The 24,637-nt window shown below is 45.3% G+C and overlaps 1 protein-coding gene across 7 annotated transcripts in view; it reads left to right on the top strand.

Moving 5' to 3' along the window:
• PTPN13 (protein tyrosine phosphatase, non-receptor type 13) overlaps positions 1-24,637 on the top strand; it is a 227,927-nt gene that overhangs the window by 102,546 nt on the left and 100,744 nt on the right. For all 7 annotated transcript variants that reach the window (XM_019552792.1, XM_019552791.1, XM_019552788.1 and 4 more), the window contains exons 6-7: positions 162-255; positions 22,473-23,036. In XM_019552792.1, the coding sequence (XP_019408337.1) occupies positions 162-255; positions 22,473-23,036 (658 nt within the window). The remainder of the gene's footprint in view (positions 1-161; positions 256-22,472; positions 23,037-24,637) is intronic.

The raw sequence follows: 24,637 nt of genomic DNA, 5'->3' as shown, positions 1-24,637 counted from the left end.
AATACAATATAAATGTTTGTTAATCTTTTATGTTAAATATGTATTTGCCACAGAGGGCCAATTTCCTACTAAACATGCTGACCTTTGTCTGGAACCATCCAGCCTTCGTTATAAAACAGTTTTTCCAAAACATGTGACTTTGTGTTATTGCCCATTTTCAGATGGATCAGCTTTCCAGCAATGGAGATAGAAAATCACAGCCAGACAGGAGCCAGGCCATTCGGGACAGGCTGAGAGGAAAAGGACTTCCCACAGGTAAACATTCTTCTGTGATTAGGACAACAGGGGCACTAGCCTTGTGGAAGACTGGTAGGATATTATGCCAACCAAATGAGTGTTATAAGGGAAGATGAACCCTCATTGACTTGCTCAGAAGTCTGAGAGTTGGTGCTTCAAAGAACACTGTTCAGCTAAGCTCTTAATGACAACAGATAATAACAGTTGTGCTGAAAATATATAACTTTAAAAAACCCATGATTAAAATGGTACATTTAAAAAACTAATTCTCATATTCTGATTAGGGTAAGATTTCTTATTAAGAGTATTTCACTATTAGAACTATTTATATCAGTTCATCATCACTTGAAATCATTAACATAAGACTGTATACCTTTCTGAAAGATTGGCTTTAGCCTAACCAGAATTTGAGGGCTCAGTGCAGGATCATACAACATTATCCTTTTTGAAATCAGAAGCAAAGTGCTCATTTAGTTCTTGAGGCTTATTAGATTATCTTCAATTTCTAACCACATGTCTGTCATCCGTACATAGCAATATCTTTTTTTTTTGTACTTTTTTAAAATTTGTATTGCTGAGGAATCGTTTTTACTGTTTCTTCTTAAATTCCATTGTGAGTCCTGAACTTAAAATCTCCTCCATTCCAAGCATTATTTGTATTTGTTTCTTTTGTTCTTTGATTTTTTTTCCCCCTTTTGGCCTTACCCCTATAACTTTCTGCTGGAGGCTTGTAGCAGAAATAATTTCTGTTGAAGTAAGTTGTACATCTTCACAGTCTTAACTGTGTGTTAATAACAAAGCTTCTAGTTGGGATATATTTCTAAATTTTGGAGCTTTGTATTATAGTTCAGGCCAGTATCTCCATGCTCTTTAAACCACAGGGTATTTTATTTAATGTCTGACACATCCTGTCTCTGGAGACTATGCCTTGTATTTTCAGAGGATGGAATAGATGAACTAATAGGTGTTTTCCTGCTGTAGCCTCTGATTTAGTTAAAGCACCACAGTGCAAGATATTTTTCTTTCCACCCTGTATTTCTTTATATGACTTAGTACTTAAGTGAGATGGTTAAAAAGTTTTTTTTAATTTTATTTAAGAAATGCTGTTTACTCAAAGATTTGGGATGTGGCATCTGGCTTTGAAGCTCTGTGGAGCTGAGGGTTTGGCTAGCCATTTTGACCTTCTTTGGCTTTAAGCCATCCCTTTACTTTCAAGATGCCAAGAATAACAGGATTCTTTTAGTGTTGTTTTTTCTTGTGGGCTCACTGGGTGAAAGAAGAGTTAAGAGATCCTGGAGTAGATGAATCTGCTTTGCTCAACCCCTCTCAGTTAGAAATATCAACATCCTGATGTTTTAAAGCAGAGGTGTTCAACTTCTAGCCCGTGGGCTAATTCTGGCCTGCAGAGCCGTAGGTATTCAGCCCACAGGGCTCCCTGCAGATCAAGAAATTTAGCAGCAGGGGGCTGGTGGCAATGAATATGGCCACCCTCCCCAACTGCCAAACTCCCAATCCTGAAAGTCCTGTGCAGCAGGCTGGGGCCAAATCATGCCCCTCCCCCACACCCCCTCGGCTAGATGAGGCTGGGCCATGCCCTCTTTCCCTGTGGGCCTGGGTTGGGGCTAGGCCATGCCACTTTTTCCCCATGGGACTGGGTCATGCCCTCTCCCTCCCCTCCGCAGAGCCAGGTTGAAGCCAGGGTGCCCCCTGCCCCCCTCCGTGCAGTCAGATGACCTGCCATGACCGCCTCATGCCGAATTGGGACTATCAGCTGGATCCAGCCTCTGGATGGCCTGAGCACTGCCCATCCGGCCCACTGGCCAAAAATGTTGAGCACCACTGTTTTAAAGTGATCTGAAGTTAGTTGTCTCTTTCTATCTGTTCCTTTTTAAGGTAAGTTATATTGCCCTGTCACATTGCAATCTTTCCTTTTCTCCCTGGACTGACAGACCTGGATACAGAAAACATCTGGACTGCTAGACCTGGATGTGGAAATAACTAATTAATATATGCTTAGGTATACCTTTTCACTTTATTGGTAGGGCCTTCTCAGTGCCCTCATCTCCTCAGTTTGACTGCATCATATTACAGGGCATTTGCTGATGTTTCAGATATTGTTCCTTGTCAGTATAGGTGAAGGTTTGAAGAGGTGATTAGAGAGATACCTTGGGGTAACAGTAGCCTGTAGATGAAAGGGACTGGATTTACTGGCCCAGGAGGCTCTTTACAGTCCTATGATCCTTATGAAGTCCTCTGTCCAAATCTGGCACAACAGGAGCAGCAGTAGATGCTGGGCTGAGGAAGCACAGATAAGGACCTAGTTAGATAGAAAGTAATATATAGCATTCACTAATGTAACTCACCCTGATATGTGGAATAATAACAGTGCTATTCAGTGTCTCCTTTCAGTCCTTGCCCTGAAGTTATAGGGATTTTTTTTTTTGGGGGAGGGGGGGGGTTGTATCATATAGTGTGGGATGGGAATGTATTTTCATTTCCATCACTGCACAACTTTGAGGCGGTGCCAGTGTTGAGCCAATGATATCAAGGTGATAAAAGGCATTCTCCTTATCAGGCTGTTTCCCTGACACCATCCCCTTAAACATACACCTAAATGATTGATGTTAAACCTTCTCAAAATTGCAGTTAATTCTCTCACAAATCACACTAAAGATGAAGAGTGTGTATTTTTGAAAAAAAAGTAATGCGAGAAGATGAGAAAAAAATGAACAAGTGACAAAAGTAGAACTAATGTTGTATAGAAAGTTACTACTTATTTAGGGTACACACAGATGTTGCCAAACAGAAACAGATCCGCTTTACTAAGTAAAACAGACCTCACACCTTGTCCGTTCATCAGGCCCTTGGCCAGTGTGGGACAAGGGGTGATATGTTCACCTTGCTAGGGGATTCCACGCCTCCTGCACTGCCCTGCACCTCCTTATCAGAATTCGCACTAACTCTTGCAGCACTGGTCCTAGCAAGGTGGCACAGGGTGTTGCAGGAGCTGTGGAATTCCTGGCACCCCATGCCTCCATGCTGGGACCTGCACCAGGTCCTATGCTCACCCATGCCTCATGCAGGGGAACAAGTCAACGTGGATCCCAACAAGGAGGCACAGGATGCTGGGGATTCCCCAGCTCCCACACCACTCCATACCTCACCATCACCCTGAACCAGGATCCATACTGAGCCATGTCTCCACACAAAGCACAAGGTGGCATGAAATGCAGCATGGGGTCCAGCTTGGAGGCATGGGAAGCTGAGAATGTCCCATCTCTTGTACCTCCCCACACCTTCTGGGTATGCATCTCTTTAAGTGAAGAAAGCCTAGAGGAAATGCATCCCCTGGGATCTTCTGGGCATGTGTCAGTAAACAGGGAGAGCCTGGGTGGGGTTACCTGCTTCAGGAGACATGTTCACAAGATCCTGGGGGTATGCCTTCAAAAGCATGGAATTCTGGGCTTTCCTTGCTCAGAGACATACCCCCAGGCTCCCCCAGAGTGTTTATGTAAGTGGGAAAAGTCAGGTGGGTACTCCAGAGGCTGGAGGGGCCCAATCCTTCCCAGGAATTCCAAGGCTGTGCAGGATAAACTAAAATTTGAGAATGTTCAGTAGAGAGATGAATGATGCTTGCAGATGGGTATCGCCTAAAAGCAAATTTTGGATCCAAATTGTTTTTTCAGTAAATACCCCAGTGTTGCTAGTTTTATGTTCATCCTCCTAACTGCTCAGAAGAACAAGTTAGAGTAAGGACTTTCATGTGCCTGGCACTGAATTATCAGGGGCAAAAAGTTAGGATCAATTTTTTATAAAGCCCGCTGTCAAGCAGCTACCTCTTCTGCACTTAAATTCACCCCTATGTAATGTGGATGAAGTGTGTCCCCTGGCTAATCTACTGCTATGCTTTCTGCTTCCTTCCCTGTGGTCTTTGCCCAATTTGCTACTTTGCATTCTGCTTCCTATGCTATCTGCCCCTGTGCTGCTTGTCATCTCTGTCATCTGCCACATGCCACACACAGAGGCTGCAGATGCCAATTACAGTACCTGTGCCATAAGTTGGCCATCCCTGAGCTATATACCATTAATTTATATACTAGGTTGGTGGTATTGGTAAGGTTCCCCAGGGTTTTAATAAATGTAAGCATACTCTGACTCTATTAGGAGCTACATATTAGGGTCCTACATTGCTTTAAAAGAAGAGCCCGGCATTCAGTCTGCAAAGAAATAAAATATATTGATGTTCCTAGATACAGATTCAGGGTTTTAATTTCTCTATTGGTTATCTGTCCTGCTTCAGGCCTACTTGGTTCATACTGCTGATTTTCTGGCCCTGCCCTCATTGTGTTGAAACCCTAAGGAATTCTGTTCTCTTTGCTCCTGGCCTTGTTTTCTAAGTGTATTCCCCAACCTCCCTGTCCCCTTGTGCTGGCTTTCTATCTCCTCCCTCTGAACACCACCTTGCTGACTCTTCACTCTGTCAGCTGCTCTCCCTAATCCCCATTTTAGTCCATCACTGGGAGTATGGAATCAGACAGCATCTGTGGATGAGCATATCTGTTAGTTCCAATAGGCATTTCATAAAGCAGAGCAAGCAGAGGTGATTGTGTAATGACTAATGAGTGACAAGTAGCTGTCCAAATGCAGAGAATATAGGCCTTTTAATATTTCTATCTTCAAGGATGCATACTTTTTAGTGGGCATGTGTAGACAAAACAAGGGGCATGTGTACATGATACTTTAAGTGAGTAAAATGCTTTTGCACCACTTTAATGGTGTTGGTGTTTCATGCGTTGGCAGCATATTGCATATTCAGCTGCGTAATGCACCTTAAATGACTTTCGGGGACAGCAAACTAAAACACCTCCAAGGAGTTTTACTTTGATGCCCTACACCCGTGGAGCAAAGTACCAGGCTCCTTGCGGCTCAGGGACTGTCCAGGTAGCACGTGCAGGCAGCTGGGCAGCAGCCCAGGAAGGCAGGCTCCACCAGAGAGAAAAAAAAAAAAGCAGCGAGCCTGCCTGCCTACATGAGCTGTGTGGGAACCTGGTCCTTCCTTCCACAGCTGTGGTGCCCCTCCTGGGACTGCCTGAGCCAGGTGCCTGCAGGTGGGTGCCACTTGGGGGGGGGGGGGTGGGAAGGGGCACTGCTGCCACAGAGGGAAGCACCAGCCATCCCCTGCCACTGCAGCCCAGGGACTGCTCCACCCACTGGCGGCTCGCCCTCCCCTTCTCACCGCTGGAGAGGCAGTAAGACACAGGGGTTTACTTTGCCCTAAATTGAAGCAGTGTTTTTAAAAACCCACTGCTTCAATTTAGGTCCCCCATTTCATCTACTCATGCCCACTGATGCTAATTCTGCATTAGCACTAGATCAGCCTCTCCTAAAGGTACAGCATCAAGCTGTCTGGCAACGAGAGGGCTAGAATGCATTAGTAATCACACCAGTAATAATCCTAGATTGCCAAAATAGTAGGTGGCCCAAATAAAGATGTGCCTAAGAAAAGTAAAATAAAGAGTGGAATGTTCAGTTCTTGCCTGCTTTCTACATTAGACTGTTTATTAGGCCTGTGTGAATAGGGAGTATTCGATTTGGATTTGGATTTGGCTGATTTGGAGAACGGTGATTCAGTTCGAAGATTCAGATCACTGACCTGAATCAATTTGGCCAAATTGGCTTCAAAAGATTCAGCACTGATTCGGAAAGATTTGGTGATTCAGTTATGGACTATAATGGGGAATCACTGAAATACCAATAACTTTGTCATTTTTGGCAGATTTCAATGAAAACTGCAGGCATGCTAGCTTCTGCTGAGGCCATGAAGCCTTTGAGGTTTCAAGGAGATAGGTGCAGTATTTTCTGGGAAACTGGACCTCAAGGTGCTAATAAGCAAAACTCGTGACATACGTGACTTTGTGTGTGTGTTAAGGCAGCAGGATATTGAAAACTGCAGGCACGGTGCCCCTGTTCTCATGCTTACAACTCTACTGCAACCAGTAAGCCTCAAGCCTCTCAAAGATCTTACACGTCTGGGCTTTCCCCAGCCAGGACTGAGCTGCCTGGATGTTATTAGCTGTCTCCTGCTCCTACCTGCCTTCCACCAGAGAGGTTTGTGGTTCTGGCGTTTCCTGGGGCTGCCATGTCATTGGCAATCCCACCCAGGCCTTCCTACCCTGGCAAGGTGCAGTTTTATGTCATGCCCAGGATGATATGGGGCCTCCTCCCCCCCATATAGCCTCAGCCCTTATGCATCCAAGTACTTCCTGGCAAGGAGATGTTCTTCCCTTGCTGTCTGGTGAGAAACTAAACTGCCGCCTCCGGCTCTGGGAGTGAAGCATTAAAAGGTCGCCCTCATTAGCACCTGTCTTGCCACATACATAGCCCCTTGTGTGGGCATGAGGGAAGCCTGCCAGGTTTCAGGCAGAGTGGTGCAGTGGTTTCTGTGAAACAGCACCTCTAACTGCTGAAAGCAAAACTTGTGTCACTTGTGTGTATTAAGGGGGTGTAGGTTGTAGCTGTGTTGGTCTAAGGACATAGCCAGACAAGGTTCTTAGGGTCAATCTGATATCTTTTATTAGACCAACTAAATAGTTAGAGAAATTCTTCTTTGCAAGCTTTCGGGTTTAAAAACCCTTGTCAGGCCGAACTAGCATCTAGTTGGTGTGTGTGGGTGCTTTTCCTGGATAGAAGGAATAGTAAGGAAGCCAGAGGCTGGCATGCAATGCAGGGAAGAAAGCCAGTTAGTGAAAATGGAAACTGAGGTGTCAGGGGATGAGAGACAGGCTGGAGTAAGGGAGAGGTACCTACTGCTACCTGGGGAGATGTCAGGCAGATTGTAGTGTCATGAATCCGATATCTATATTGAGTTCATGAGTTTCTCTATCTAGGAGGTTGATGAAGTGAAGTTCATAGGCCCGCCTGTGAAAAGTGGTTTGTAAAATCAAACAAGCACCAAACCTTGATAACCTCATCACCAGAAGCCAACTTCCTCCAGCCCAAAACACACCAAATGGATCCAGATCATACCATGACAAGAAACCTGCCAGCATATCTCCAATACCCCCACAAACTGCACACCAGAATGTATTACAGACAAGAATACCCAATGTGCCTGTGAGAGCACATTTCTCACAAGCAAACCACTCTGTCTCCAGTCTCTCAGTCCTGATCCTCAAAGGGAATTTACAAGCCACTTTCCACAGACAGACCTATGAACTTCACTTCATCAACCTCCTACATAGAGAAACTCATGGACTCAATATAGACATTGGATTTATGACACACTGCAACCTGCCAGACATCTGACTCCCCAGGTATCTCTCCACTTTTACCTGCTACATCCCCCTTCCCCCCTACCCTGGCCTGTCTGTTACCCCCTGATGCCTCCATTTCCATTTTCACTGACTGGCTTTCTTGCCTGCATTGCATGCCAACCTCTGGTTTCTTTACTATTCCTTCCATCCAGGAAGAGCACACAAACCAACTAGATGCTTCCTCAGCCTGACAGAGTTTAAACCCGAAAGCCCATGCCTCACAGATGGCATCCCAGGCAGCTAGGCTGAGATCACCTGAAGCTTCACAAGTCCATTGCAACCACCAAGCCTCAGGCCTCTCAAAGATCTTAGGGGTCTGGACTTTGCCCACCCAGGACTGTGCATCTGGTGGCTGGAGGTGATGAAGCACGCTCTACCCACCTTTCACTAGGGAGGTCCTTGGTCCTGGCATTTCCAGGCGTCATAGGCCGAGTGGTCACAGTCCAGCGGTTCCATGTCCTCAGCAAGATGGGTAGCCACCAAAGCCTTGTTGCTACCTACGTGAGCGTGGGGTCTGGTGCGTCTGGACCCCAACATTGAACCCATATGTTTGTTCCACTTTGGCAGCAGCTGCCGTAGAGACTGGCTGGGGCTGGGAGCGCTAGCATGGGAAAGTGGATCCCCCTCTTCCACATCCCCTTGCCTCTGCACTTCTGCCTGACTCTGTTCACAAGCAACTCTGTCCAGTGATCGAGGGTTTTCATGCTGCACATGCTCCCCTTCACCCTTCGGTCACACATGCCTGCCAGCACATGGACTGTACTGAACTGCAAAGAAGCCACTCATTTTTTGATGCCCTCCTTCAGCCGCTTCACCAGTGCCTGTATCTCTGGTAGAAGTGGCATGCCCCAGCCAGGAACATTGATCCCCTGGAACTTCTCCATTTGGTTCTCAAGTTCCTTGACTATGGATATCACCTGGCTAAGGAGGGCATCACCAGCGCTGAGTGTCGGTGGCCTCTAGGAAGGGCTTGGGGACACCCAGGATCTGGGAAGTGATATCCCACTCCGCTTTGTTGAGGGGGCCACTGATCCCAATCTCCCCAAGCAAAGCTATCTCATGGATGCCCTTCAGTTGCTCCACCAGCCTTTCCAGCATTAAGTATGTGGAGTTCCACTGAGTCTCCACATCCTGCATGATTGCGTGCTGTGGGATGCTCAGCTCTGCCCATTTGTCCCACAGCATCTTGCCCCCTTTGATGCTGCAGTGGAAGTAGCCTGCCACCTTCATGCATTTGGCAATCAGCTGGGTGATAGTGACAGTGCCATCACTGGCAGCCCTGTCCCCTCTCCAAGGCATCCCTGACTATGGATAGTGTTTGTCTGCCACACAGTGGATGCCAACGAAGTTGGCATCACAGACCACCTTGACCATATTGGCCCCCCTGTCAGTGACTATGAACCCACAGGTGAGCTCAGCCTGCCCAAGGAGCCATTCCAGCACCATGTGGTTCATGGCCACCATGATCTTTCTTGCTGTGTAGGACTCATCCATCACCTGTATTTGAAGGAGAGCCCACCGATGCCCTGACTGATCGCACCAGCCCTGTGATGGAGAGGTAGGCATGATCTCCACCCCAGCTGCTGCAAATGTTGGAGGTGAAGTGTAAAGCTACCTGCGGACCTGCCTTGCGCAGCTCTTCCATCAAGTACTCTCTGCATGCCTCATACAGGGAGGGCACCACAGTCCTGCTGAAGGTGGTATGTGCGGGCACTTGGTAGGATGGGGCCATGAGTGTCATGAGCCACCTGAACCCTGGCCACTCAACTAAGAAGAAGGGCTGGCCATCCAGAGCAAGCATCTCTGCGATGCTCTGGGTGACCTCGCTCACCCTTGCAATGCATCCCACTTTGTCTGCGGCTTTCCCCAACTGCTCCAGGGTGGCCTGGCTCTGCATGTGGACGGAGGCTTTGGAGCAAGAGGGGGACTTCCCTTTGTGCATGTTCCCACTGCTGCCAGGCTGAGGAGGAGTAAGGGCAAAGGGGTGCTGCCTCCTGAGATGCAGCAGCATTGCCATGGTGGTGAAGCATTTCACATCCTTGCCCCAGCTGAATCTGCCTTTGGCGGTGCTGGGAGATGGCATACTTGGGATCATCTGCCACCTCAAAATGATCCCACACTACAGTATCCCCCTGCTTCTGGAATGAGGATGAGGATCCTGCCCTTTCCCCCTCTGCAGCAGGGTGAGGCACAACAACAACAGGAGCTGACTCAGCTGAGCCACTTGCCTCAACAACCTCAACCTGAACTTCTTCCAAGATAGATACCTTCCAGAGAAGGAGACCTGGCTCTAGTGGAACTTTGAGGGGTGTGGAGCACAAACTCAGATGCCCCCTTATTCCCTAGAATTTCTTTTGCTAGGGCACTCAGGTCCCCTGCTTCCAGATTCAGCTCCTCCTCTGGCAGTGGGAGGCTCATGCTGGGAGATGAAATTGGGGTGGAGGAGACTGTCCTGTTGGTGCTGGTGGCTATTTCTGGTGTTAGGGGAGGTGGTGCAGGTGTAGGGACAGGTACTGCTCCCAGAAGACTCATCGCTGCCAGGAAAAAGGATGCATCTATGTTTGTTTGGAGGGTGCAGAACTTGCAACTCTGCCCCTACCCCCTCTATCCCCTCTCCCTCCCCTGCCAGAATACCTGGCACGTGCCTTTCCAGCATGCTTCATATTAATCTTTGTTGTGCTGGAAAATGTGCCTCTTTGTGTGTGAAGCTCTCTTCTTTGTTTGTATTTAGCTAGCTAATATCTCCTCCTTGTCTCTGATTACTGTATGTGTCTGACATCTCTTCTTCTTGGTTGTCTTTACTGTGTGTGTATGTATGTGCTTTCCTGCACAGTGATGGATCATACTGCCAGGGAAAATACAGCTTTCTTTTAAAGTGTGGGGGAAAAACATAACAAGAACTAATAAAAGGTTATTGGGGGATGAATAAGTTGAAGGAAATAGATTGGATAGGAATAAGTAGAGGGATTCTAGGTAAGGGTATTTAGTAAGCTGTATCTGATCCTTTCCAAGAAAACAGACTAGCAGGAGAGTGACTGGAAAGCCAAGCCAGTCCTGTAGTACCTTTCAGATGCTGTTGCTCAGACAAAAACAGCTCACAAAAGAGACAGAAAGGCTGCAGGCAGAGGCTTATATGCTGTTTCTACGTCCCTCCCCCAGAGGACTGTGATTAGAAGGAGACTCAGTGAAAGATCACAGTCACTGTCTAGCTAGAGATGTCAGTCTTCCCCTCCCCCCCACCCACTCTCTCTTCTCAGGCTGAATCTTCTCTGAATCGAATCAGTTACCAAAGCTTTGCACACCCCTACTTTTTATCTGTTGTGTATATTTGAGTTAGAGTTGTCTAATACATATGTCCTTTTTTTAACTGTTTCGAGAATTGCAAATTATAGAAATCCTCCAGGTGCCACACAAATGTCAGTGCCAAAATAGCATGCACAGCCCTGTGCAGCCTGTTATGCCCCCGAGCCATGGGTGCTCGGCAGTGCAGGCTGCTTACCCCAGGCTGTGGGGGCTTGGAGTTTTCCTTACAAGCCGCATGCCGGTTAACAGAGCATGCCAGCTTGTAAGGTGCCGGTTACCAGACAGTTTACTGTATTTATTTTAAGATGTGCCATTTGGTATCGTATCTTCCTGCAAGGTGTTTGAAAACTGATGATTTATCAGTTTATATGACTGTTCTTTTTTTCTATTAATTTTTTTTTTAATGGTAAGGTCCTCACAACCGATTCATAACCACAGATTGAAAATATACTAATCCAATTAGTTGTTATAAGTTTTATGTCCCTGATTCTTCAAGATGAAACATCTGTGCAGAGCCCTATCCAAATCTGACACAAGGTCCTGGCCACACAATTCCTTACCAAGATTGGATTCTGTTTGTCCAGCTCTAATTATTATGAAAATGCTGGTGGTTTTGCTCATCTACTCACCCACTAAATTCAGATGTTTACCATCGATTTATAAGCTCACAAAGGAAAAATATTAATTGTGGTAGAAACAGCTCCTCTTTTCAAGATATCCTTACCATCTTCACTGCCCAGTCTTCACCTCCATAAATTTCTCTGACTTTGAACTGTATAGAGCAGAAGTTGGTAACCTATGATGGCAGAAGCCAGATCTGTCCCACAGTGGTCCGATTCATTCCGCAAAGATCCAGTCTGGCATGAGGGATCAGTGACATGGAGCCATGCCATGCTGCCTATTCCCTCTGCTGCTCTCTTCTCAGGTGTTGAGTGGCTGCTCTGACTCATCTGTGCTTCCCTCACTGCAGAGGTTGGGTTAGTGGGGGAGCTGCCAGCTCAGGGGAAAAGGTCAGAAACTTCTAGGCTGCTGTCGCATCTGTATCGCAAGCTCCAGCCTGCAGTGGCAAAAGGCTGATGACTCCTCAAGAGTCCTAGGAACATAGAATTATTAATGGAGAGAGTTATCTGATGATGGTCTGTCAAGCAAACTTTCACCTCTTAATTATATTGATAGGATATAGGCACTCCTATAGAATGAGGGATCATTTTAAAGGGTTTTGTCAAAGTGAGCAGCCTTATCTTCATGTGGGTTGCATTCATTTGAAACTATTAAACCAGGGGAGGAAATGATTCAACATCCTGGGTAAAACCTTAGGTGTTGACAAATTCTCTGTTTAGCTATATGATTAAACAAACAGAAAAACAACAGATGTATCCCTACTCCTGATCGTTACAGTCTATGGAATTATGAAGAAACAAAAGACATTTTTATATAAAAATTGCTGTGCTTATTTGGCACTCTTCAGAATTTTTTTCTTAAGTTTAGCTACCTAGAAAGAAGTTCCAGAGAATGTTTGCAAAAGCTCTCATGTAGAGAAGTAGCTTTAAAACACTGAGTGTTCTAGCTCCTTTATAGAGAATAAAAACTAGTATTTAGTGTGCAAAAAAATGAAATGTATTAGTGTCAGCTGGCAAAATTCAAGGTGTTTCCTATGATGTTCAGTGTCAATAAATATGGCAGAATACTTTATTCGTTGTATTTGGGAATATATTGTTAGGCGATGCCATCTTTTCTTAACATTAGAAAAGAGAAATGTGTAGGTGGAGAATAAGAGTTCAGCAAAACAATCTGGAAGCCAGTAAAAAGAGCTGAAGTCCCATTTGTTTTCTGTTAGTTATGATTTGTATCCTGGTAATACCTCAAGTTCCCAGCTGAGCATCAGGCATCATTGTGCAAACATAAAATACTGTCCTTTTTCTGAAGACTTCCTGCCCTAAAGAGGGGAGACAGAAAGATATACTTCCCCTTCCATTTTTTTTGCCTAAGTGTGACTTTCTGTTGCAACTAACCAGCTGCATTATCTTGGTAAACTTTTGATGTTCTAAGACTTCAGAAAAGAGGGGAATGAGGGGAGCCTGTTGGATACTAACATAAGAAGTGCATATAACTAGAGAAGAAATCTGTAACTTTAGGGGGAAAGAACAACTGTATGATTCAGATTTATACAGCAGTACCGAAAGGGAAAAATGGATTCCAACGGCAAACTGCTGCTTGGCAAAGTGTTGTAATATCCTGCTAGCTAAGCAAAATGCAGTTTTGGAATTGTAAGCTTACTTCCAAGCAGCTGTTCTAGTTCAAAACAAAATATGACTTAGCTGAAAGGGTTACATTCTTGCCACTTTTTACTCACACCACTTCAAAGGGTAACTTTTCCCAGCCTGTGTTCTTTGCAGGGAATGCAATGTTTCAGAAGCACTTAAATCTGGTATGGAGATTTCTTTAACAAACAGCAGGGGTGGGGGGCGGCATTTTCAGGAGACCCTCCTACCTACTGCTAAAAGATTGTAAATCCAACCCCTCCATGAGCTACCCCCCTCTTGTTTGAGTGGCCAGCTACATTGTTTTCTGTTTGCATCTAAGCATACTGATTGTTTGTGTGGGAGATTGTTTAAACATATAACCACTTTTTCTTCACAGAGCTTCTAGTTCAGCATTGCCAGCTTTTATATAGTTGTACATGCTGATGTAATTGCATGCACAAGTATTAAAATGTAGTCGAAGCTAGACAGAAACAAAAGAGGGAAAAATGTTTTAAAAGGCTTCACTTGGGAAAAATAAATAAGCCACATACAAACATTCTGGGCATTTATTGACATGCTCCAGGAGGTGAAGAGAGAGCGCTTTCATTTCGGCATTCTAGCAGACTCAGTTAATTGAATCTTCTCCAACGTGCTGGATTTACAGCACATCAGAGTATCCTTGCTGCCTATCTATAGGAGCCCTCTGTTTCTACAGAGAGAATTGCCACTTTTCTGATAGAAACTACAAGTGTACAGACATTCCAGCTTTTTCTCCCAGAGCAAAAATGGCTACACTGGGAGAAAAATAACCCGACTTCTTGGAGCAGCTTTTGCCTGGTTGGAGTTTCTATCTGATTGCTGCTGCTCCATTTACCACAGGAATGGGGGGACTGGACCAGTCCATGCTTGCCCCAAACTAGGATCACCCTGATCTTGAGAAAGCACAAAGGAACAGGGGAAGGGGGCTGTTGCAGGTTGTACACTTGTACTGCTCCCTTTCCTAGAATCATTTCTAGCAGTGGAAAAGACATGAATGCTTGTATGCAGCTATAGTCTGCACTTTCTAGAATTCTTGCAGTTAAATTGCATTGATAGTATACAGTTATACCATGCCTGACAAGCAGTTAACTACCTGTACTGCCACTTTTGTGAATTGCTTGCAGCAGACTAATAGACTATGGATGCATCTATAAATGCAGACACATGCATTTGCAGCAGCTCAAATAGAAGTGGTGCAAATTTGAGCTGGGGCTTTTTGCCTCAGTGCATGTGCCTGGACATGCACTTTGGTGTGGTGCAAGTTGGGGAAAAATAACCCTGCCTGGCTCCTCCCAGATCTGCTGCCAGTGGGAGCTAGAGCCTGGTTGCTGGGCCCAGCAGTGTAAAAAGCTGCCCTGGCCTGGCCCCATCAGTACAAAAAGCTGCCCTGGCAAGCAACTCAGGGCTGCTCACTCTCAGGTACTTCTGGGGCCCAGCCAATTGGTACCTGGGGACATGACCCCTTTTGCCAGCTGGACTGCTGAAGCACCCCTGAGACTTCCCTGCACCCTTTACCTACTTCAGCAGTCTTGAAGTAGGGGCTGCTGCCTGGCTGTGACCTGCTGTGCACCTGCCAGACCCGGATGGGGACTGCATAGCCAGTAGAGGCATCTGCCCTTCTGGGCCAGTGGGCTGTGGGTGCAGAGTTGGCCTTTATGCAGCACTACTGCCATGTGTACCCCTGCCCAGCCATCTGGGCAGATATTGCCTGGAAGATGTTCCCAGTGTGGTGGCCTGCTTTGAACTGTTAAAACATGTCCTCCTGGCCCCATTTGGCTAGAATGTCAGCCACTTCCAGCTGGGTCCAAGGTGCCTGCTCTGAGCAGGCTCCTCTGCCTGTGTCCTGCCACTAGTCTCCCCAGCAGGAATTCTGGTGTGCCCTAGCTGAAAATTGAAAAATCCTTGATTAAAAAAAAAAAAAAAAAATTCCGAAGTCCATGTTCCTCCACTATTAAAACAAAAGATCGCTAGAGAGAGAGAGAGAGAGATCAGTTGGGCAGTGTTTTATTGATACATCTGCAGTGTTAAAGCAGTTTGGAAGCCTACCAGTGTCTGTCATCATAGTAAAATAAATTATAAATACCTGTATGTTTTGCCTTTGCTGTTTGCCTTTGGTTTTCTTACCATAGAGCAGTTAGAGCTCCCCCCAACCCCTTCACTAACCAGGGTGTGGGGACAACTGCCCCTTCAGCCACAGCTCCCACCAGCAAGTCTCATCCTGTGTGGCATCTGGGCATGCAGAGTGTGTGCTGGGGGGATGTGAGGTTTGCAGAACAGGGTTGGGGGATGTGGGGAGCTGAGGGTAAGTATGGGAGACCTGCTCAGGATGGGTGGGTCCTCTGCCCCCTGCAGGGCACAGCCCCCCTGCACAGCTCACAGTTTGCCCCACCAAAGGGCTACAGCCCCCCCACAGGGGCCACAAGCCCAACAGGGGCTACAGCCCCTCCAACAGGGGCCACATGGCCCCCGCAGAGGATATCACCCCCACTTGCTCCCCCAGCCCCTGGACTGCTGCCCTGCCCAGCCCCATCCCCTGCCAGCTCCTGTAGCCCCCTTATGGCTGCCCTGCCTGGCCCCACACCCCCACCTGATCCCCTGATGGCTGCTCCACTAGACCCCAACCCCCGTAGCTGCTACTGCTGGTGAGTGCAGGGCTTCCCCCACAAATTGTCCTGATTCTGGGGCTGCGCAGGGCACTGATAGGTGGGACTTGGGGGGCCATGTGGGGGATGGGCCCAGCGATCAGGGAGCTTGAGGGGCAAGCAGGGGATGGGGCCAGGCAAGGCAGTGATTGAGGGGCACAGGGGGCAGGAGGGGGATGGGGTCGGGCTGGGCAGCTATCAGGGAGGCTCGGGGAATGGGTGGAGGATGGGGCTGGTGGTGGTCTTCCCATGGTCCCCTTCCCCCTCCCCCTCCTCCAGCACCACCGCCATTTATGGCATGGAGCCCAGGTCCAGCTCCCTGCGGCTGGCGTGCTACCTGCCCTGCACGTGCATGTAACGTGCTTTAGCACCAGGACAAGAGCCAGCCATAGAGATGCTCTGGCTGACTACCAGAGCATTTCTGGAGGACCCAAGCCTCTGGGCATGGTCCTGGACTGTGCCCTGTGGCAAAGTAGGGGGTCCCTGACTAGCCACGGGGCTAGTTTACCCACCTGCCTCTGGGCACACTACCCACTTGTCTCTCCTGCCATACCTTGTTAATTAATCATGTTGGTAGTTAAGGCAGGAAGCTGCCTATTTTACACCCCGATGTTGTGGGGGCAGGGGGCTATCCACAGCTCCATTGCACCCCTACACCGCACCCCAAGCCTCACAGATGGCATCTCAGGCAGTTGGCTCAACTGTCCCCTTCACCCTTTAGCTGTGGCCCCCAATCATGGGAACTTTAGCTTCCATAAGCCCTGGCCCCATCTCAGGCCAGTTGAGACCCTGAACTTCTTTGCTCATCATGGGTGTCCCTCGTGATAAGCCCCTGGCCCTTCTGACCCTTCTAGTCCTGGCCCCAGCATGGACCAATCAAGTGCCTCAGGGGTGGATTTTCACCTCCTGGCTGCAGTTAGGGATCAGGGTCCCCCATTCCTGGTTCAGGTGCTCCTGGAAGCATGCCTGGCCCTGCAGGGTCACTCCTCCAGCAGGCTCAGGTGCCTCCAGAGCTTACCTGGTGTACCCAGAGGTGAGGGCTGGGGTTAAGGCACCCCTACTTGCCTTTCACCAGGGTGATAACTGGCCTGGCATTTCCTGGGGTCTCCCGCACCACTGAGAGCCCCACCAGGCCACCCACTCCCAGCAGGGTGCAGTTTTAGGTCATGCCCAGGACCAGGAGCCTCCAAACCATCTCCTACAGCTCCTGCCCTTACCTCCAGGATGTTCCAGGCAGTGTTACTGCCTGCCCTGCCAGCAGCAAACTGCCCTGTTTATATAGGCAGCCATAGATCTAAAATGGCTGCCGCAGTTAAGCACCTGCTGGCTGCTTGGCTTGGCCCTTAAAGTGCCAGGCACCAACAGTGCCCTGCCACATGCCCTGCCCCACTTTTTCTGCCTGGAGTATTTTTTGACCCCTGGATATCCAGGGATCTAATTTTGCCCCCGCATTGCAAATTTGCAGTTCAGGGAACTTTTTTTTTCATCTGGACATGACCTACTTGTATAGGGCAATGTTCTCCTGTGCTCTTGTTCAAAGAGAAACCAGTGAGGTCACCACATATAGTGATTTAGGTCAACTATCTCATTCTTCCTTCATAACATACCCTGTCCTAACGCAAGGTCTGACATCAGCATGACCACTGCAGTTCTTATTAGAGTGTATTGTGGTCTTGTAATGGCCTTTCATTTGTAGTTTTATAGTTTGGATACGTAAGTTTCTAGGCTAGAAGTATGCTTTATTAATTTCAGAAAATGGTAAGTTTGAAGATTTCACTGCCTGCATATATGTCTGCATGCTGGTATCTTTCATTCTTAATTTTATATCTTGTATTAACTATGGGGAAAATACTGGGTCAGTAACTGTTAGCACGTTTTCCAGTCCACTTGTGTGAAGGAGAGTATAAATGTTGTTTAACCACACAAATAAGGATTTATTTGGAAGAGGCTCCTAAAATGCATTCCTTTAGGTATCTGATTGGAGTACAGGCTCTGATTTTCATCCAGTAATTTAAAGTGTTTAATTGCACTGAAGTGCTCACGTTAAGCAGCCCTCTTTCAGATTGTGCGAGTCCCCTGTCATAGAGTTTGGTTAAGATAAAGCCACCTTTCAAAGTAATTAGAAATAGTTTCTATTTTGGACTGAACCAGGTGATCAGCACCTCATGGTTCTACTCCGTACATAAAATAGTCTCTACCTTAGATTCCTAGGCTTTTATAGTGTTACCAGTACTGCCCTTCTACCAGTCTTGTTTTTAAAGGTAAGATTGCACCAAAGGCATGTTTTGCTTTAATGCATATGTTTTTCATCATGTTTGTTCCAGCACAGATTTTTGATCAAATAAATTCTGGACACCCCATCTAATTTATATGCCTGGAAAAATCATGCTAGCTTCTTCTTTTTGTTCCCAAAAAAACACTACCTCGGATTTAGCAGAGTTGATTTCCAACTTGTACGAGACACAATATTGTTGAAAAGCAACTAATAAACTTTGAAGGCCTATCTGGGAATGTGACGTTAATAGTGCATTCATCATCTACATAAAGCAAGAAATCATTCGATATTGTGGATGCATGGAATTGATTCCCTGTTAGTGCATGTTTTAGATCATGCAGGAATAGATAATATGTTAGTGAAGTGGTAATTTGCAAGAAGGACAGAGCTGTTTATCTTATACAATCTCCATTTTCTTTTGTATCTCCATTATAATATCCCAAACGTTGCTGTGAGGTAGGAAAATACTGGTCTCCCTGGAGACCTGAACCACTGTGACTAAGTAACTTGCCTAAGGTCCTGAAGGTCTATAGCACATAAGAAAAAACATTCTAGATTTCCTGTGTACAGTCATAACTACAAGTCCAACCAGTTTTCAAAAGTAATAGAATTAGGCTAACAAGCTTGCGGTAAGCATATGAACCTTGAGCATGCAATTGTGTACTAGCATAGCAGTTTCTATCCAAACTTATTTTACTCTTTGTTAGATATTTAATCCTCACACATGGGTTTTCCTCCCCCCCAAAATACTTATTTAAATGTGTGTCTAACTTTTTTAGCTGTTGCAAGTGCTCCCACCATCTGTGCATGTTGGAACATCTACACGTTTCTAAAATACGGTGCTTACAATACTATATAAGTAAGGTACTTACTTAGATCAGTTTTATGGTTTTCACAGAAACTGTGAAAAATGATGATCTCCGTGATGTCCCAGGAAATCAACCAAAAACAAAAAACCTAATAAAAATGAAATGATGACTCCGCAGAGGGAGCCAGTGATCCTTGCTGGTGATGCAGCTTCCTGGGAGAGGAAGGCATCAGTTGGCAGGGTGGCACAAAGGGCAGCCAGCAGTCAAGATGGCAGCTGCTCCCTTGTTCCTCCCCCCCACTCTGTGGGGCCTCTTTGCCAATCATCACCAAGGGGTGGTGCCTCTCCCCAGTAAGTGTTGAGGGGTGGGGCTGCATGAAGTGCAGCCAGCAGTCAAGATGGCAGCTAGCCCCTCATTACTTCTTCCCTCAGGGCCTCCCTTTCAATCAGCACCAAGGGGTACGGGTGCTGCGAATTTATTGTGAAATCAGCTCTTCAAGCCATGAAAATTGCTTTCTCTCATTGTGAGTTAGTTAAGTCCCTACATATGATGTGGGTGTAGGGGACTTTAGCAGCAGTAGGTTTTTGATGGCTTCATGGCCAATAGCCATTTGAAGGAATCCTTGAAATCCTTGCCTCTTGTATCATTTTGGGACCATCACAGCTACAGTACCAACCTTACAGTACCATACTGTTTTGAGTACAGTAGTTGAACACACAGCAGCTTTTCATAGATTTCATAGATTTTTAGGGTCGGGAGGTACCTCAGTAGATCATCAAGTCTGACCCCCTGCCCTGGGCAGCAAAGAACGCTGGGATCAGAAGACCCCAGCCAGGTGCTTGTCCAGTCTCCTCTTAAAGACCTCCAAGGCAGTGGAGAGCACCATCTCCCTTGGAAGCCCATTCCAGATTCTGGAATGCTTTTATGAAACATTTTGTTCTTATCCTTTTGGAAGCTCGTAAATTAAAATGTTATGACTTTTCAAGGCTAAGAATTACCTTTTTTAATCATATTGAATATTAAACCAAGACTGTAATAAACAAGAGTAAAGCATCAAAGCTTCAGGCTACAAATCAACTGAGCTTCCAGTGTGTTGTTTATGGACACACTGAAGTGTTTTCCTGAAGCACTCAATAAACTACAATGAAAAGTAATAGACTGGCAGCAAACTACAGGAACCTAATGACTGAAATACAAGTGTTGTTCTAGAATGGAGCTGATCAGCTCTCAAAGAACTACAGTAGTTAGGATTCCAGAGCTGTCTTTCACAATACAAGGGTCAGTGAAGCAAATTAGTTTAAACTCACAGATTGTCTTCTTTTGTCAAGAGGACTTAAAATCTGACTCAGGCAGAAGAAATACAGGCTAATATCTCATTTGGGATATTGTTAGAAGTTCACTCCGGGAATAATAATGTACACTGCTACATCTCCAGCAGATTTGGCAGACATTTATTTGGCAATGTGCCAGTGACTGTTTTCAATCAGTTTTTTCCCAGAAGGGAAACTACAATAGGTTGAAAATCAACATACGTAATGTTTGTATACCTTAAATTAAAACAGCTGGATATCATCCCTATAATTTAACAAAATGCTGCTTGAGTTGGAGCATAGATATGATTAAGCTACTTTATGCCTGGATTGCACAGTAGGTTGGGGGGGGGGGTTCAATTTATATTCACAAAAATTTCAATATAGCTTTCAAATGTTTCTATAAAAAGGTCTGTTGAGTAGAAGAGACATAGCAACTGAGTTTTCTCTAAGCCTGCCTTTCCCTTGGGATATTAATAGTCAGCTATTACATTTTGTGTTTCAACAAATGGTGTTTGATGGATTCAGGCTTTAAATATACCTTTGGAGCATTGAAGCCACTTGCTGGACAGTATGGTTACGTACTGTCATAAGTACTTTTTCAGGTAGCGTTTATAAAATTAGGTGAATACTTATCAGAATGTTACATGACAAAAACATCTGGTAGCAGAGAGCCCTTTTTTCAAGGTTGCCTACATTCTAATGGTCATCTGAACACACTTGTAGAAGCAGTATCTTATTCTACCTATTAGTGAGCCTTTCTTAAGGGAAAAAAGAAATAATTTCAAAATAACTTATTTGCCTGATATATTGAGAAGTCTGTTACAAGTCACCATCTTCTGATACTGTTTGAAAGCACAGGAGAGGTTCCTCCAAATGCCTAAATATATAGAATTTGAACATATCTAATTCACCACGTAATAAAATTTGGAGCAAAAAAACTGTTACAATAATTATTCTGCCCTTGAAAATTTTATGTGAACGCTTATTTTAAGTTTATAAAGCTGTATCTCAAGAGATTGTAACACCATAAAATAACAATAATTAATAAGATCCAAGATTTTTAAATTCCAAGTTACATAGTGATATCTCTCTCCAGATGATACCTAAGGCAGTGGTTCCCAACCTTTTTTGTACCAGGACCCATTTGTAAACATCGATGGCCAGTACTGACTCAGTGTCCCTCACTCCCAACCCACTGCCCCCTACCCCCAGTCCCCAGCCCTGCAGGGTCCAAGCAGCCCTTGGCAGTCTGAAACTCTGCCAACCTGCAAAGGAAAAGACATGGTTTCCCATGTTTTTCTTCTTTAAAGGAGGATCCATTTTTTAAAGTTTGTTGATCCATTTTTAAAGTTTGTTCATGACCCTTTCATATATTCTTGCCACCCATTTTAGGTTGCAACCCATGGGTTGAGAAACACTGCCTTAAGGCATCCTCAACTTCAAAACAGCAAACCTAGACAGGTCATAAGGCATAAAAAACATTACATGACAATGAGTTATAAAATTGTAGGTGGTATCTTTGAAGCTCAGCCTCTTGAAGGCTCAGATAAAGCATAGTGGCTTCTTAACGTGGCAGGGGAAAAACAATGTATCTGTGTCTAAGAAAGCAGTTTTACTTCACAGGAGAACTGCTCTTCTGGTGTGGTTCAGTACTTGCCAAGGTGCAGCAGCTTCAAGTCCAGTTTATGGAAATGGGACTCCCGTGCTTGCTCCAAGGGCCTTATCACTAAGGGCAAGCAAAACTCTGGGGCATCCAAACCCTAAGCCTCCAGGCTTGGGCCTGCAAGTAGGATGCCCACCAAAGGTTTCGGAAACATCTGAAGCTCCAGGTGAGGGTGGAGGATGTTTGCCAGTAGCAGGGCCACTTATAGTTCTGGACTCTTGGATTTAAAATTAGTTTCGGCTAATTTGGCCTCAGATACTTTTTTAAAAAATACATAATTTGTATCTTTGAAGCATAGGTGAAATATGTAAAATGTGGCTATAATATTGTTTAAATTATGTCAGTCTAAAAAAGACTATTTGGTAATCAGACAGTATTAAAATAAATATTTTTGGAAATATATTTTAAATATTAATATTACTTCTGAGCTTACTAGGCTTAAAATGCATTCTAGACCACTTCAGAAATATTGGTTTGGAGTTATTCATTCACACAGGAGAAATCTTATAAAGTAGCTTTTACAGTATTTTCAGGTAAACCAATGTTGCTTTAGAGATTATTGGATAGCTTAGTAAAATCCATAACTTTGTTTAATTAATTGAAAATACATCTACAATGCATTTTTCTCATTCCAGGAAAAAGTTTAATGGAAAGTGCACCAGAAGGATATAAGACTCAGTTCTCTCAAAACTCTGCGCTTAACAAAGGTCTTAGTAAGTCTATGGGATTCCTGTCCATGAGAGAGGCACAAGGAGAGGGAGAATTTTTTCTGGATATTTCCTCAGATTACAACTCTGGACATGAAGACACTTGCTGTCCCTATCGATGTAGAACTGATGACTTGGAAAGAAAAAATAAGCTTGGGGTAAATGCTTCCTGCAGGCGGAAGGTTTGGGCTTCCTCCACAGACTTGCTACGCACAACTGATAAAGCAACTGAAAGAGACCATTCTGGAGAGTGTCGCAGGCACAACCATCATTATGACACAGTTACAGTACGGACTTTAACTACCACCAGGAACAAAGAAGCAAGATATTCTGATGGGAGCATAGCACTAGATGTCTTTGGTCCACAGAAACTGGATCAGCTGCGCCAGGCGTCAGAAACATCAACGTCTGCGGCATTATTAAGTGCTTTTGACAGAATCAGAGAGAGACAGAGGAAATTGCAAGTTCTGAGGGAAGCCATGGATGTAGAAGGTTAGTGTGATTTGCGTGCTGTGTTGATGAGTGGAACACTTACCACAAGTGGCTTTCTCTATTTGATCACGACTATCACTTAATCTTCATTTTTTAAGTAAACTGAAAAACATAAGGAGGGTTGCTTCCTTATTGAAGAGCTATTGCTATACTGGTTCAGAATAGTGGCCTGTTGAGTCAGGTATTCATGTTTTACATTAGTCCACAGCAGAGACTTAGAGTGCTTACAGATGTGGGGGGAAAAGAAAAAAACAGTCCTTTACTTTCAGCTCAGTGTGCCTCCACACCAAATGGAGTGCTTGTCCGGAAGAGGTATTGATCAGTTTGACCTGGCTCACCCAGCATCTGTATAACTCACGTGCTTCAGTGGGGCTTTTTGGCACTTTTATTTAGTGGCTGAAGCACACAAACTACAGAGACATTGGGGAGCCAGGTCAAACTAATGCTGTTCCTGTTTCGGGAAAGCACTGTTTTTTTTATTTTGTTTTTTTTCCCCATCTCTGTCAGCACCCAAAATATGTAGATCTACTCCACTTCCTCCCCCTACCGCTGGAGATGCAGTCTGTGCAGGGTTGAAGCGCACTGGGGTGTTAGAGGAAAGCTTGAAATGCCGCAGCTGTTTCTGTACCACCCTGAAGGACTTGAGTTTCTCTTGCTATCAGTATTTCATCTTTCATAATGCTACTCTTAATGTGGAAGAATGAAAGTTGTGGGGAAGAGGGGGAAACACTGGCATGGAGAGAAACACTGTATCTGGAATTAACATCAGACCTTTAATGATTCGTCTCCTAGGTTTCCAGATGGAGGCTTTTTCCATTAAAAAATATTTAGTTGAAGGGCACTGCATCAATAAAGGGACCGCAAGGCTTCATTTTTTTGTTCCCTCTGAAACAGAACTCTTGTGCTCCTAAAATGGAAAAAAATGGAGTAAATAAAATAAAAAACATTACATGACATTGAGTTATACTGTTTTTCAGAGGCTTTTTGTGTTTTTCAGAGGCTTTTTGTGTTTGAATAAAGTTGGTTTTTTTCCTTTTAAACTGCTTACTTTTGAAATATCATTGTCTTTGGCAATTTTGTTTGAAAACATTTAAAGTTAATCTATATTAGTGTAGCTAATCTATTAATTAGTTTAACCTCCAGTCTCTGAAGACATGCAGTTCATGAAACTAAAGAGCAAGCCACTCCCTGCACTAACAAGGAAAATAAAATAGTTTCACGGTTCAAGAGCTCTTCTCTGTGCATGTTAGTATTGCACAGTTGCAAAACCCAAGACGTGGCCAATCCCACTAATGAGCAACAGTTTGTCATTCCCACTCAGACAGTTTGTGGATACTCAAGAAATCTTAGCATGTCCATGCCCTGAAAAAAAATGTTGAGATGATTCAAATGCAGGAAAATACCAGATTCACACAAGGAAGGGTGAAAGTACAGTTAGTGATAATAGATATGCTGGCTTCTAGGCCTGTGCGAATAGGGAAGCATTCAATACTCCACTGCGGGTGGGGGGTGGGGCGCGATGGGGGTGTGGCTCACTCTGGGCAGCAGCAGGGCATAGTTCCTGCTTCCAGCGCTCATGCGCCCGCATCCCAGCCCTCCCC

This window comes from Crocodylus porosus, unplaced genomic scaffold (genome assembly GCF_001723895.1).
Source record: "Crocodylus porosus isolate Cpor-Errol unplaced genomic scaffold, CroPor_comp1, whole genome shotgun sequence".
Classification (NCBI taxonomy): Eukaryota; Metazoa; Chordata; order Crocodylia; family Crocodylidae; genus Crocodylus; species Crocodylus porosus.
This window is presented reverse-complemented; position numbering and strand designations above follow the sequence as displayed.